A 15,379-nucleotide genomic window follows, 5' to 3' on the forward strand; every position below is an offset into this window, starting at 1 on the left:
GTGGCAGTTGCAAGTGAATGTTGAGGGGGGGGTTTTTTGCAAAAACAAACTATGAAAATGTATGCACCCACTAAACTCCCTCCAGATGACAGCGTCTGCAAAACCACTTCAATGTACCGTAACGCTGAAGCCATGGCCAGATTTAACCTAACAGTGTAAACATTCCCCGATACACAAGACTTAATCACAGCCTAGTGTTACAGAAGAGCCTACAATGACTCAGTGTCAACATGGTTTTTATTTGGCCATTCATTTCATTTCTTTAATAATTAATAATATATATATATCTATAAAATATACACATTTTCAACGGAGACCGCGTAGTCCTGGTGTCCTCTTTCTTGCAGTGAACAGAGGTTGGCAGTTCTTTATTGGGCTCTGTTCAGATCGTCGCAATCTCTCACAAGTGCAAACCCACCTGCAGGGGGGCTGGGTGGGTGGGACGGCAACTGTCCCCTCCGTCTGTCACTCGGTCACGTCTGTTGATCCTCCAGACCTTCTCACCTGCGCCAGTACTGAGGGTGTGTGTGAAACGGACAACGCTGCTGTTAGAGGACCCTCACAGCCACAACGGACCACCCCATGTGAACGCAATCAACAATGCGGGCCGCTTAGAAATGTGTATCTGTTGGTAGTCTCCGCAAAACACCAAAAACATTCTATGGATTGTTGACTGCATGTTATGGACCAGTAACAACAACAACAATAACAACAACAGCCAGACTAACTGGGTAAAATGTCTTGCTCAAGGAACAGATGTTACCACATTGCTGGGTTTGCGATTTGATCCAACCACCCCTCTGGTTGGCGGTCACGTGTTCTAAGCCCGAGGCCGCCAATCAGGGTTATGGAATTAAGAACGGCTACATGTGATCAGTGAGACATAGGAAAGCCTGATGAGACGAACTGAGGATGCCCGTCGTGAAACACACACCTGGGCAAACTTGTGTATCTGCTCCACCACAGCGGCAAACAGAGCGCCCACGCTCTCGTCGATCAGGATCTGCATGTAGTGTACCGCCTCCTCGTCCGACAGGTCCAATCGGAACTTGTCCTGCACCTGGAGGCGGGGGAGGACACACAACGCACAGCGAATGACTGGGTCTGCTCCTTCAACATGGGACTCACGTAGTGGTCATTTTCACAGTGGAACGCACGCACCTTCTTAACGGTCTTGTCAGGCTCCAGGGCGATGTCGGGAATGTTGGCATCCACCATGAGGGAGAACAGGTTCAAGATGAGGTTAGAGTACCTGGAGGCAGAGAGAAAGGGACAGACGTTGGGATGATGAAGACAAACGAGAAACGGCGCGAGTGTAGGAAACTGCATGTGTGCGCGCGCGCGCACGCTCTACCTCCTGAGGTGAAGGAAGGCGGTGTAACACTGCTTCCGGAACTCTTGGTACTGTTCGCTCTGCATGCCGCCCATCCCCTCGACCATCTCCTTACTCAGCTTCATGGGCGGAGGGAGGGGCTTGGGGTCACGACCCAGGATGTAGCCGAAGTCAATGTGGAACAACTTTCCTAAAATTTGGAAGATGGAAATGTATTTAATAGACCTTTTCTTTTTTATTTAACAGTGGTTGTCATGAGGCGGATCCAAACAGAGCTTAGGAAAGGGCAACGTAAAAGAGAACAACCAGCTGGTGCGTGACAGACGATGCCTCTAGACCCACCTGTCTTCGTGAGGAGCAGGTTGTCCAGGTGTCGGTCTCCCACGCCAAGGATGTATGTGATGACACAGTAACCCGCTGGAAGAATGACCAGCAGAGGGGAGACAACAACATGTCAGTGTCGTTGTCTCAATGTGAGGAAAACACAATGTAAGGAATGTCACGAGAACGAGGCCGGGGATTGGTCTCAGGCGCTAGGGAGGTTAGAGGGGGCGGGCTCACCGCAGCTCTTCACGTAGGTGTCCATCACCTCAGAGCTGATGCCATAGGGCCCCTTGTCACTGGGGGCGTGTTTTCTGAAGAAACTCTACAGAGAATTATAGGAGAGGATTTACACACTGTTACAGCCTAGGTTGTGGTTACGCCCCTGAAATCACTAGCGTCTCTCTAAAACCCGGTGATACTTTCGGTCCGCAAGTACACCACAGAAATAAACAAAAATTAAAACGTAAAGACAAATGTAGATAAAGGGACATTTTTAAAGCTGGATGTTACCTGGATGTTTCCTTCTGTGGCCAGGACCTCAGCCACTGGCACTGACTGGACAAACTGCATGAACCCTGGAGGAAGGACAACACACAGGTCAAACGTCATCTGACTAAATCTAACAAACACAGAGCGTTAAGCTCCATCAGTGTAATGTAATAGGCTAGTTCTCACCATGTTTGGTGCTTGTGGCCAGCACTTTGTAAGGTGTCAACTTAAGGTCCAAATTCTCCTTCCTCAGCAGCTGAAAAGAGTTTACAATGTAATTTACAACACTCAGCTATCTGAAGTTCCAGAACATTCTGTGTGTAGCTTTACACAACTCTCTATGTAGCAGTAAAGCTTTAGAGATTTGGCTGAATTGAACATTTGAGAAGAAATAAAAATGTTTGAATAATTATCATATTAATAACAACAACAACAACAACAACAACAACAACAATCTATTGATCGATACAATGTATTTATAATATGAGGCAATAAATGAGTGAAAGAGAGTTTTTGCTGGCGAACCAGGGAGCCGGACTGGAAGCCATGCTTCAGCGCTACGTGTCTAACAGGGCAGCGGCCCCAGACTGTCGGACCGCCCCGACTCATTGGTTTCTGACCTTGTCCATTAGAGAGATGATCTGTAGGATGAGCTGGTCCTGCCGCAGGTCGTCCCCATGTTTAAAGATGACAGGGTACATCTCGCCATCTTCCGCCTTGAAGATCAGCTTGGCTGGCATCAGAGCACTCTATAAATACACGAGATACCCTGATGAGATCATCTGTCAGAACCAGCAGCTACTCTCCAATATTTCAATTTGAAGGTGTGGAACCGCAGTTATAACAGATCACACAGCAGGAACACCCACTTAACAACTGATTAATATCTACCACGTGAGAAAATCTCTACACACAAAACCAGAGGGGCAGGGTGAGAAGGAAGTGAGGGAAGACGGCTGTACCTTGAAGAGCGTGGCCGTGTCAGGTACGATGCCTCTGATTCTGACAGAGGGCTCCAAGGGTAGAGGGATGGGGTCAATCTCACACAGGTTCACCTTCTCATTGTCCGCCAGCAGAGCCTGCAGTCGCTCCGTCTGAAACACAGGGGGCGCCACTGTCAACCGGCACAATGAAGACATGGGTCATGCTAGTGATGGCCAAACAAGGCTTCATTAGTGTTATTTTAGCAGCAGGATATTATGCTGGCTGCACTCAGATTTTCTTCATCATAATAAAAGCCATAATTGAAATGTATAAGGCCATATAGTTAACAACTTAGTCTGTAAAAACAGACAAGAACAACATTGGAACAGACATTAAACATAAAATGACAGACTAGATTGTTAACTATATTGCCATATATATTTCAATGATGGCTTTTATTTTGAAAAAGAAAATCTGAGTTAGCACTGCTAGCATAATATCCTGCTGCTAGAAGAACTGGCAATGAAGCCTCGAATGGCCATCATTGGGTCACGCTGGAGATACTTCAGTAAACCGACTCATTGTCATTCAGCTCCTCTGAACTCTCAGCGCTCTCATATGCATTCTCCCTCGTCTGTTCTGAAGCTACTTGGAGATTCAGTATGACATACAAACGTGACTTTCCTTATTGGGTATAAACGGAAGACACTCGACTGAGACAGGGAACAGCGCGAGCCTCTTCCCTACCTTCTTCTTGCGGTTGCCGCTCTCCCTCTGCACTGCCTTCATCAGCTGTACCAGTCTGTCCACAAACGTCTGCTGGGATGCCAGTAGCGACCGCATAACCCTTACACTCTTATCACCCTGGAGACACGCGGAAAGACGGGGAGACGAGGAGACGGACGGAAGCACCAGGTCAGTGACTAATGGTTCACGTCAGACACACAAAACGTCAACATACCGGGCCTGATATTTTGTGTTTCACCAGGCAAGTCATTTCATAACTAATTCTTATTTCCAGTGGCTAGTGGGCTAGGTTACACCGTTCTGTGGTGCCTGACATAAGGTTGCCAGAGCAGCATGACATTCAGGTGAGCGTGTGGCCGTATAGTCAAAGCGGACCTTGAGCAGTGCTTGGCTGAACCTCCCGATGACGTTCAGGTACATCTTGTGGGTCTTCAGGTCTCTCTGCTGGGTGTCCTGATCCTCACACTCTACAATCACGTACCTAACAGAGCACACGCACACAATCCCATTGTAAGGCTCAGGGACGAGTTCTGTACGATGGCAACTAGTGGGGGTTGATGATCCTCAATTTAAATCCTCAGCTGTGGAACATTCTGGACTTTCCCAGAAGAATAAACCGACGATAGGGAGTTGTGGGTCGATCATTAAATATACGTTGCCATGTAGCTGACTAAAGTGTAATGTTAAATAATCCGCAGCGACCTTGCACTTCATATGTTCATACTCAAACCCTTTCTTTAGCCAAAGGGGAAAACTATAACAGACGCTCTTACAGCCGACAGTCGATCAGACCAACAAATCACCTTGTCCTATAATACAGCATGTCAAATGGCTAATGTTTAGGTGTGGTCCGGTACATGCATGTTGCTTGGGGCTGTGTAATTTCCCCTATAAAACTGGGAGGGTTCCACTTGAACAGGCCTCATACCAGTCATTATCAGTGGGAAACCTGTCGATCACCCTGGGCACCCAAATATCCCTCATGGGGCTTTAGAAAAGCATAACTGCAACAACAAGATATTCAGCGTATTTATTTGACCATATCATTTGTTTATTATGATAGTGGTGTAATTTAAGTTTATGGTTAATTCAACATGTCAAATTTTTTTTACATATTCTATTTGTTTTACTAATTGAAAGTGTTCAACACAGTTCTTCACAATTTCACAACTGGTAAATTTGCAGCATCCGTTGAAAACTTGAGGCCAAGCATAACAATCCTGTCACAACAGACAATGCCAGGAACACTGAGAACGCAGATCCTTTTCCTGTGACCCCAAACCTGGAATACACAACGAATGGCCACTACACAACTAACACCCACCCACTCACTCACTCACTCACTCACTCACCAGTAGAGGTAGTTGGCCAGGGTTGAGTTCTTACAAGCCCGGGAGATGAGGAAAGTACATAGGTCCTGCTGCAGAAGACACAGGACAAACATGAACTACAGCCTAAGATGACAATGTGTCCTTTATCTCAGTCAAAGAAGTCTGTAGCCACACCCCTGTAGCCACACCCCTGTAGCCACACCCCTGTAGCCACACCCATCTGACTCCAGGACACTTCTTACCTCTACACTCTCACTGTCTGCCCCTTCCTTTCCTTTCAGTACAGGCGAGGGCACAGCTGAAGTCAACACCTGGGAACTGCAAACATGCAATCAGTCCTGTTAGTCTAGTTAGACATTTAGGGACAGGAGTGTTTCTGGCCAACAAAGGCCATGTACCTGTCCCAACAGCCTCCCGGCTCTAAGCTATGAACTGGAGCCCATAAATTCCCTGGTTATGTCAGAGTAAAAACAAAGGTGTATAAATCCATAAGGCACAACTCTAGCCCCTCGACCTCCCCTCTCACCTGTCCAGGTCCCCGAGAGTGGAGCTCTCTCCCAGGACTTGGCTGTCCCTCTTGCTGCCTGGCTCCAGGCCTCCCTGGATGTCATTAAAGTTCTCGTACTTCAGAGCCTGCACCAGCTGGAGGAGGTACATCAGAAGGTCCTGGAGAACGGGAAGGTTCAGTAAGAGTGTGCATGGTGTCAGCTGTATACCTCCAGGAGAAACACACAAACATTTGCAGTCTCGCTCATACACAACCCCCGCCCCCCCCCACCTCGTCGTCCGCTTGCTGCAGCCGGGTCACGGCGTAGCGCCGAACGGTGGGATTGGTGAACTGGGAGGAGAGGAGCTCCAGGGAGTCCTCCACATCCATGGGTCTCCACTTCCCCAGCAGCTCCAGAGCCTGCTTGGCCTCGCCGGGGAGAGCCCAGTTCACACACTTCAAGAACTTAGTCAGCGCCTGGAGGAAGAACACACGAATACGATCATCGCTAGCCCTTAGCTAGACAAAAACACGTCGACAAAACCAAGCCGGCTAGGAACACCGGCGCAACGTGCATCGCGTCTGTGTACAAAGAAATGGACCGGGGGGGGGGGGGGACAACGCGGCAGAACACGGACCTTCTCCTGTGTGGTGAGATAGTAGCGGAACTTCCACACCAGGTCCTGTTCCTCGGAGCTTAGCTGCTTCGTTGGGGGGTAATTCACTATGACCTGCAGACGGACGGGTTGAAGGTGAAAACATAGTCAAACCCCAAAACACACTCAAATACAAGCAAAGGTACTGACGTTGAGCTGGTCTCGCGTGGCAGCGTTGGGCTTCAGGTCGTGGTCCGACGGGCCGCTCCGCAGGCTACGGGCCAGTTTGTGGTGCTTGCTCTCCACAAGGTTCTCCTATGGCAAAGGGACATTGTCAACATGTTAAATTCAACACATTATCAATGTCAATAACATCAAAAGCCAACTTCATTCTTATTTTAGCACATTTAACAGCTTTAGTTCACAAACACATCATCACAATAGGTAGTCCATATATAGAGTGCAAGGGGGCTGTCCTCTGTTCTCTATTGTTCCTCAAGCGAGGGGAAGCGGATGACATGACACTCCTTTAAAGGCGGACTACAGAAGTATACAACCCTCTCCATAGGGACCCCGGAGGTTCTGTAGCCCTGAACAGGAAAATCTGATTCGCTAAACAACAGCTTAACAATCACCTGACCAGTCTCATCCAGTGTGCTAGCTCCAGACTAGATCAACTACATGGAATGGCTGGGGGTCTCTGAGGAGAAGGTTTACTAGCTCAGCCCTACATCTAGATGTAGGCTTTCTTTTTACTTTCAAAAGGAAAAGTTCCAGAATAGCCGGAATGCCTTTTTTAAACTATCCATTATATGCCTGTCCAATACTGTGTTTGTGTGCTGTCTCACCATACTCATCTGTGGGTCGGGGACTTTGACAATGTCAGCGCTGGTGAGCACTGGTGAGGCATCATCTCCATCCTGGAGGAGGAGGGGTTAAAGTCAGTCAGCCAATCAGCTACCTTATCACCACAACCATTAACAAATCAACCTTTCAGAAATTAACAACAGCTCAATGTTATGCAAAGTGTGTATACTTACCTTCTCATAATAGACAATACTATACTCTGGCTTCTCTCCAGTTTTGACACGAGGAAACTCTACCATAAGATACATGAAGTTGGAGCTACGCTTCTCTCTCTGTGGAAACCGCCAAACAACGTAATTTAACACAGAACAAAAACAAAATTCTAAATTAATCGATTGCATGGCATTTCAGCTGACTAGCATCTCTGCTGAATTTTGCACATTTTCATTGCTTTCATATTTTTCCTTCTGTTTTGACTAATAGAAAATCGTTAATGCATGTCCTCAGTTTACTAGCTGTTGCAGAGAACAGGTCCCTAAAAACAGCATTTCGTTTTTTTTACATCACTTCATTCATGTTCAGAATCAAATGGTTAGAATACCACAGATTCACAGCATTTGACATCAAAGATTGAATAACTCGCCTCATTTATCATCTCTATCTCTCTGAAGGTCAGCCGATCTAACCAGTCCACCTTCACCATGTGACCCTGCCGGTGGGCCTTGGTCAGCTTGAAGGAGAGAAAGAAATAGGCATGGATGGGTGAGGTGAGGAAGGAAAGGCAGAGCACTGGACTAGAGACTAAGGGGTTAGGAAGAGAGAGTGCAACAATGGTGTTGCAGATGTGCCGAGAGCTAGCTTGGCCAATCAGAGTGCAGCTTGGGTGCCAATGGCCAATCCGGTGCAATGGAGATACAGAATGCACACTCAGTAGCCAATCCATTCGGAGTCAGTGTGTGTGTCAGAGCACACAAGCACACCATTCTCCAGGGCTGTTAGTGTTTCACTCTCAACAGCTAGTTGTCAGTAGTCAACACTGCCATTAATCCATTTTATTCTTAATTTTTTTGGAAATAACACAAATCTACACAATGGACAAAGGTAATGCCTCTTAGTTGTTTCTCGTGTAAAAATGACAGGGGGCTTGACATATTCCTTACAAACATGGCCAAGCCATGCACACACACAGCAACAACAACCAAGTCTGAAAGTAGCAGCAATATAGGCCCTTATATGTGCACAAAGGCCAAAGCACACAGGCCTACACACACTTGTGCGCACACATATATACATATACACACACACACACACACACTGCGATCCCCTTTTTACATCTTTCAACCCCTAGTACTCACATCACCGAGAAACTCCAGGTCAGGAGCCTGGAACAGACAGCGATTTAGAGGGGGCCTTTCACAGGAGTACATCACACATACCCACACACACATTCTCCCTGGTCCAACACACCCACCCACCACAGCCCCAACCCACAGGAGGCCCCGTCGCTAACCTTAGCCAGTCGCCCCATCTGGTCTTCAGCCAGACAGGTGCTGGTCCTCCCCGGTGTGGTCGTGGGCTCCCCTCCATCCCCCTCCACCCCTGGCCACACCTTCAGGTCATGCATGCCCTGCCGGAACATCCTGACGGAGACAAAGGGGATATGGAAATGGGACAGTGGATCCATCAGCGGTCAAGGCCCCTGAACTCAGAAACAGTCACACACAGCCAGGGACAGGTTGATTCTTCTCCCATTTAGGAATGATTCTGAAATTCCCAATAATGTTTTTTTTCAAAGAGAACATTTGATTCATTATCAGAATCAACTGGAATTGATTTAGAATTGATCCCAACATTGTAGCCAGCATGAAATACGATGAGTCTTGTATACAGAGACAACAACAACAACCATCACACTGCTGACATGTTACAGCAATGTAAACTACGTTTCCTGTTTGCTGAGAGGGGCCGGACTCACCCATATTTGCCAAAGAGGGTGACTGTGGTTCCCCCAACGGGGATGGCTCGGCCCGGGCCGTATACGTCCCACACTGTCAGGGCCACCTGTGCACTCTGGGGCAGATCCGGGTACTTCACAGGCAGCCTGAGCCACTCGTTCCAGCTAAGGGAAGGAGGAGCGAGGGTATGAGGAGGGAGGAGAGACAGATTCACAAGGTTAACCAGAGGTTTATCTGTGACAGAGACTGGAATACAACGTGACACACACAAAGACCAACCAAAGACAATTTCTCAACTGGGTATCAAGGAGTAGGAAATGTGGTGTCGTTTGGTGCCCAGACGTGGGCGTCACTCACTTCCAGCGGGTACTGAAGGCCTTGTAGGAGGTGCGTACGGGCAGCGCCAGGGGCTTACCCTCTGCAAACACCTGGCAGGTAACATAGAGGTCTGAGCAGTTTTCCTGGTAGAGGCCAGAGAACCGCAACATCGGATCCTGCAGCAGGGCTTTGTAGCTCTTCTGCTCCCGTTTGCCCTCCAAACTTCCTCTGTTAGTTGGAAGTGAGAGGGCAATTGAATGGAGAGGAGACAGACTGGAGGAGGGCATTTGACACCATGTTTACCCTATAACTAGGGGGTCCCTGAATCTATGGTGACCTTTCAAATCGGTTTATATTTTGCTAAGTAAAAAGAATAGCAATTTCTTTGTGCATTATGCTTTAGTTGAGAGTAAGACAAGAGCTAACAGTCCACTTACACATACGAAATGATTAAATACATCAAACTATTATTCCAGTGCGTAACGGCAAAGCGGGAGGCGCTACACTGCACGGTTTGTTGAGAATTATGAACGTTATTTACGGGCCACACATCCGAGCCTAGCTCGTTAAGAGACGTCACGTGAGAAGCGCGAGGCCGATGAGCGGTCGCAATGAACACGATCTCAACAACAAGCAGATTGTTTCACAAATTAGAGCCCTCTCCTGGCACCTTTAGTAGCCGTGACACGACTTGGGTCACAATGTAGCCATGCTGCTTGAAGACAAATAATTACGTAGTCAGTAATGTAACGACATAGATCGGGACTTTGCCACACTAATTGTTCATAGAGGATGACATCCTAACTGATTTCGGAGGTGTACTTCCATTCCTGTCATCATGCTTTAGACAGAATTAAACAAGCTATAAGCTTAACGGACTTCTATTGTACGTTGCTGACAGCTTGTAAGAATATTTCAAGCAGCGATCTAATTAAATACTTAGTTGGCAGTACAAGTAGTCTAATAAATAATAAATACTTACATTTTCAGTTGAACATTAATGTCCAAGTCACAACTGTAAACATAATTAAACTTGTCTGTGTCCATCTTGTTTAAAACATACAAGCAAAAAGATAACCAACGTTCCTCATGAAGTAGCAGATTGTAACCAGATTGTACACCGTAGTGTACCTAGCCTTTCCGGAGAGTGCAGTGGGCTTGCAGAAAGGCCTAGTCTCATTTAGTGCAAAAAAATCTTAAGTAGTACTCATATAGTCGTTTTTTTCTATCAGTTAGCTTGCAATAATCCTTGAATAAATTCAGTTTATAGACAATCAGTCCGATTGAAATTAGTTTTATTCTATATATTCGCTGTACATTATAGCGACATATGTTTTTCAGACATAATGATGTTGTTGTTTTAGCTATGTTGTGAGCACAGCAAACTGAAGTCTATGTCTAATGTCAGGAAAAAGTAATCAATGTCAGGTCATCGTCAAGGACAGCATGTGTTGCCAATCGTTGTTTTCAAATGTTGATTTAGAAGGTCTGATGATCGCTGATGATTCACTCACTTCCTGATAACAAATTTACTTTGGGGCGGGGTTTACTCGCTAACTTAAAGGAATAGTATCAGTATGTGACATACATTTACAGCATCTGATTAAATTATACTTTTTTGCAACACGTTTCTCTAATCTACACATTTTATTCAGCATGTGCAATTTACACGTTTTACTTTTACATTTTAACATGCCAACTTTACATTGGCCTGATTGGAGCATATGTTATATGAAAAAAAAGAAGCTAAAGATGAACTACAACAGATCATAAACTGAACTGCATCTCCTCAGGATTTCTACATATTTCTAGGGTTGTTCTGGTGGCAGTGACTCAATAACCAGATTAGAATGAACTGGCCAGGTTTCCTCTTTGTGCCTTTCTCAGTTTTACTAAATCTCAGGAACTTCAACCTCCATCAAACCTTCATTTAAATACTGACCCCCGCCACTGACACCCCTATCAATGGTGTATTCATCAGCAAGCATAACAGAATAGTTTTGCCACAAAAATAAGAGTTACTTTTGGACAAACTCAGAAAGACCCCTGATGGATTCATCCTGTTTGCTTCCACTGGGTTCCTAATGAATCCAGCCCTAGTTACATAACCCAGGGTGATGAGTCAGTCTCCAGTCTCTACAACAACTGGTCTCTGTCCCAAATGGCACCTTATTGCCTTTTTGGTGCACTTAGGACCAGAGATGACCGTTTGGCTCTGGTCAACAGCTGTGCACTATGTAGGGAATATGGTGCCCTTTGGAACGCATTGCACAGCAGAGGTACCTCTTACTAACCCGAACCCTCCGCTCTGCAATGACACACCCCACTTAAACACCACTTAAGAAGTGTTTAAGAGGACAGGGCACGTTGGCTCCCTGGTGCGTGTGTTTTTGTGTGTGAATCAGAGCGAAAAGAGGGACAGAGAGAAAAATGTCATACCCAACTCCACCCCTCCTTCTGTGTCTGCACAGTGTCAAAACCTAAACAAATGGAGTTTGTGTAAGACGCAGGATTGGGTCTCATAGAGTCGTCCTATGTGAGGTGACAAGGTAATGCTCCCTCAGCCAGAACAATACATTAGCTCATCTCCTTCCACTTTCGCTATCAAAGTCTTAGGAGTGCAAACAGACATCATAGGAAAAACCTGTGATGAGGGGAACAACTTTTTAACAATGCACCCCAGGAGCCTCACAATTTCTCTTTTACGCCTGTGTTCTCTTGTTCTCTTGAAAGTGAAACGAGTGTTGATAGCTCTCCCCCGGTGGCCAGGGGTGCTACTGACAGCAGGGCTCTGACGTGCTGTGTTGTCCCGTACTGGTGTGACTCAGTGTGTGTGTGTGTATGTGTGTGTGTGTGTGTGTGTGTGTGACTCAGAGTTGCTGCTGGCTCTCTGGCTCCACAGCTAAATTGTCTTCATCTAAGGAGGAGTTGGACATGTACCGACTCTGGGGCCTTGTCACCCAAGCACCCTGTGCAAATAAAGTTCACGTCTCACATGGCATCCTATTCCCCATCTAGTGCACTACTTTTGACATGAGTCCATGAAGGTTCTAGTCTAAAGTGATACACTGCACAGAGAATATGGTGCCGTTTAGGAGAGCACACACATGTTTCCCTCCCAGAACCTGTGGGTCCTGTACAATCAGCTTATGACGGGGTGATGACAGATTCCCACTCTTTGATTGAGGCCATTTGATGAGGTGTCGAGGAAAGAAGCCCTCTTAAAACAATGGCTTCAGTGTCACACCCATTGTCTTTTTGGATTCGAAGTTCATTGGTGACATGGGAGTGAGATGGTCTCCATGCTTTTCCATTTCACATCACATCAAGGCTGTCTCCATGAATTCCTGGTACATGTCATCCTTAACGGAAGATTGTGTGTACAAAAATCTACAAACGAGGGATTTCTTTTGGATAATTCTACTTCAAGTAAATGAGAACAATAACCATGTATTAAAATCTAGCTTGTTGTAGATGTTACACACACACACACACACACACACTCTCTCAACCCAAAACCAACCATCAGTCTGCAGCAGCCATAACGGCAGACACCACATGGGGGTCGGCTGACTGCTGCTGCTGGTCGTGGGCCGCTGGAGATCCCCCTCAGCAGTATTCACCTGGGCAAGGGAAAATGTCTTCATGACCACATAGCAACACATCTGGCTGTAGAAGATAAGACAGCAAAGATATAAAAAAAAAAAAATTGAAACCCACACAGCACTGTCCTGAAGACATGGCATGTGTATTGTACTGTTAATTAATGGAGGAATAGTCCAGAGTGTGATCTTTGGATGGACCAGTATTGGAATCATGTTAACCATTCATAATTGTGGGTCTCAGGTCCTGGTTCTCCACAGGCCTGGACTCCTAATCTCCTCCTCTCTACTCCCACTAATTCCGTCCAATCCTCATCCTTCTCAACGCTCGTCTCATTCGTACCTTTCTCCCCTTCTTCCTTTCACTGTTCTCTCCTCCCTCTCTTTTACACATCTCTCACTCCCCCTTTCCTTTCACTGTTCTCTCCTCCCTCTCTTTTACACATCTCTCACTCCCCCTTTCCTTTCACTCTTCTCTCCTCCCTCTCTTTTACACATCTCTCACTCCCCCTTTCCTTTCACTCTTCTCTCCTCCCTCTCTTTTACACATCTCTCACTCCCCCTTTCCTTTCACCTCTCTTACCCTCCCTGTCTTAGTCATTTTAGGATGTGTCAGTGTTTCTATCATTTTAGAGGTCGTGCCCATTGGAGCGAAGAGGAGCTGATCTCCGGAGTGCCAAGACACAGCCTTTTTCCCCTTGCCCCCCCCCCCTCCAACCTAAACCCCAACCCTGTGACACCCACAGGCCACCCCCACCACCCCGTGCCCCACTACCCTGTTCGGTCCGCCTGATGGGGCTAACTAACCCCACCTCCACCCTGCACGCTGCAGTCGTAAAAGATGGTTGGGTGGGGTATAAATGGAGGTGCAAGGTTGCAGAGAGGAATCAGAACATTCTGAGAACTTGATCAGAACTAGGACACGAAGGACGTGATGATGAGGATCATGATGGACTCCGTGGCTGAAAAAAGAAACTGGCTGCTGACCTTCCTGGTTGGGATTCTGCTCTGCACCACCAGCCTTGCCGCCCCCATGCAGTGCCACTTCAACTCCAAAGGTAAGCAAAGCTGTGCTATGGGATCGTGTGTTTAGCTTAAGGCCCGTTGAATGAATTTCATGTTCAGAGTCGATTGTTTTTGCCCTGTGATGCAGGGTGTTAATGCGAGTTAGTTAACCTTCAATAGAAAAGTCCGCCGCTGACACTTTTAAGCCGGAGGTAGAATCCTTTTGGTGCTAAACAGTCCTGTTTACGTTGAATGAGTGATTTATAAATGTAAGTGAAGGTTGAAGTTTACTTGGATGAATTATAGCAGGTTTTGCGTGTGAGTGGGGTAACATCTTTGATGGTCTCTCACCATGTCTTAGCCGTGTGCATCTACCAGGGAACAACCTACTCTATGGGGGAGTCCTGGATGGAGGACGGCTGCCTACAGTGTACCTGTCTGCATCCCGTTGGAGTCGGCTGCTGTGAAACGTGAGTACGTGGTGCACCTGTGATCGATGTGCCTTTCTGGGTTGTTCAGATTCACGGTGCTGGGAGTAGGAATACCACTGCTGTACGAGTTCAGCTCAGGCACAGTGAGGCCTAGTAAGGGAGGTCTGTGTTTTGTTCTCATATGATCTGATGATGTTTTCAAACCCCCCCCCCCCCCCCCCCAAAAAAAAAGGATCTAATTGCATAGGTTACTTTGTTCCAGTGATATTATCCTCAGACTCAAATAGGCAATACCAGTAAAGCGAAAGATAGGACAGACCTCCGGTAGATTACCTACATAATCATGTTTAATCGTCGCACCTGTAAAGCAAGCCGTGGTCCACCTTCGGTCCTCTCCCATCTGTCTCTGTAAAGGGTGCATCGCCCGGTGGACTTCCCCGCGTGGTGCGAGGTGCGGGTGGAGACCCTGACCTGCAAAATGATCCTGGTCCAAAGTGCTGACCCGCGCCTGCCCTGTATCCCGGGGGACGGACACGAGATGGACCCGCGCTATGGCTCCCTGGACAACAACCTGAGGCTGGCTGAGTAGACAGGGCAAGGGGCCACTGCCAGGCAGTCAGGAGTCAGAGGACCGACTCGTTACAATGAGCCTGTCCTCCTATTCAGTGGCACCAGTGAGGTCGGACAATCGACTCCATTCACCCCAGTCCATTTGTTCCAGTGTAATCCTAACATTTGTTCCAGTGTAATCCTAACATTTGTTCCAGTGTAATCCTAACATTTGTTCCAGTGTAATCCTAACACTATGTTTACAGTTCGGCTGTAGACCAGAAATCTGTTAACATTTAAACTGCATGACTATTAACATATCATAAGCAGAACATGATCCTCGGTTGAAAAGCAGAGGTGGGGTTGAAACAACAATGTAATCTTTCATATACGTCACCTGGCCATGCACTACTGTACATATCAGCTCCTATAGTAATATATATAACAATTCTTGTTGTATTTGTTCTGTCCAGTATTGCAG

At 46.8% G+C, this 15,379-nt stretch overlaps 2 protein-coding genes across 3 annotated transcripts; one reads left to right on the forward strand and one right to left on the reverse strand.

Annotated features, from left to right (window-relative positions):
* Positions 1 to 219: 219 nt before the first annotated feature.
* On the reverse strand, positions 220 to 10,721 carry pik3c3 (phosphatidylinositol 3-kinase, catalytic subunit type 3). 2 transcript variants are annotated; one of them, XM_010887672.5, is made up of 26 exons: positions 10,294 to 10,721; positions 9,351 to 9,539; positions 9,014 to 9,157; positions 8,549 to 8,678; positions 8,394 to 8,420; positions 7,682 to 7,768; positions 7,272 to 7,370; positions 7,080 to 7,151; positions 6,442 to 6,546; positions 6,274 to 6,366; positions 5,927 to 6,112; positions 5,675 to 5,814; positions 5,391 to 5,466; positions 5,170 to 5,237; positions 4,193 to 4,298; positions 3,818 to 3,934; positions 3,109 to 3,240; positions 2,767 to 2,895; positions 2,333 to 2,402; positions 2,168 to 2,232; positions 1,895 to 1,979; positions 1,676 to 1,750; positions 1,355 to 1,523; positions 1,162 to 1,252; positions 935 to 1,060; positions 220 to 515 (listed from the first exon to the last, which is right to left on the reverse strand). In XM_010887672.5, the coding sequence occupies exons 1-26, from the start codon at positions 10,356 to 10,358 to the stop codon at positions 501 to 503; spliced, it is 2,661 nt and encodes an 886-aa protein (XP_010885974.3). In that variant the 5' UTR covers positions 10,359 to 10,721; the 3' UTR covers positions 220 to 500. The 2 variants fall into 2 exon arrangements, with proteins under 2 accessions (XP_010885974.3, XP_010885975.3); XM_010887673.5 differs by lacking the exon at positions 8,394 to 8,420 and having other exon boundaries at positions 10,294 to 10,720.
* A 3,129-nt stretch (positions 10,722 to 13,850) lies between these two features.
* msmp (microseminoprotein, prostate associated) lies at positions 13,851 to 15,349 on the forward strand. Its single transcript, XM_020043166.3, has 3 exons — positions 13,851 to 13,971; positions 14,280 to 14,388; positions 14,764 to 15,349. The coding sequence occupies exons 1-3, from the start codon at positions 13,851 to 13,853 to the stop codon at positions 14,936 to 14,938; spliced, it is 405 nt and encodes a 134-aa protein (XP_019898725.1). The 3' UTR covers positions 14,939 to 15,349.
* The last annotated feature ends 30 nt before the right edge of the window (positions 15,350 to 15,379 follow it).

This window comes from Esox lucius, chromosome 24, assembly GCF_011004845.1.
Source record: "Esox lucius isolate fEsoLuc1 chromosome 24, fEsoLuc1.pri, whole genome shotgun sequence".
NCBI classification, from domain to species: Eukaryota; Metazoa; Chordata; class Actinopteri; order Esociformes; family Esocidae; genus Esox; species Esox lucius.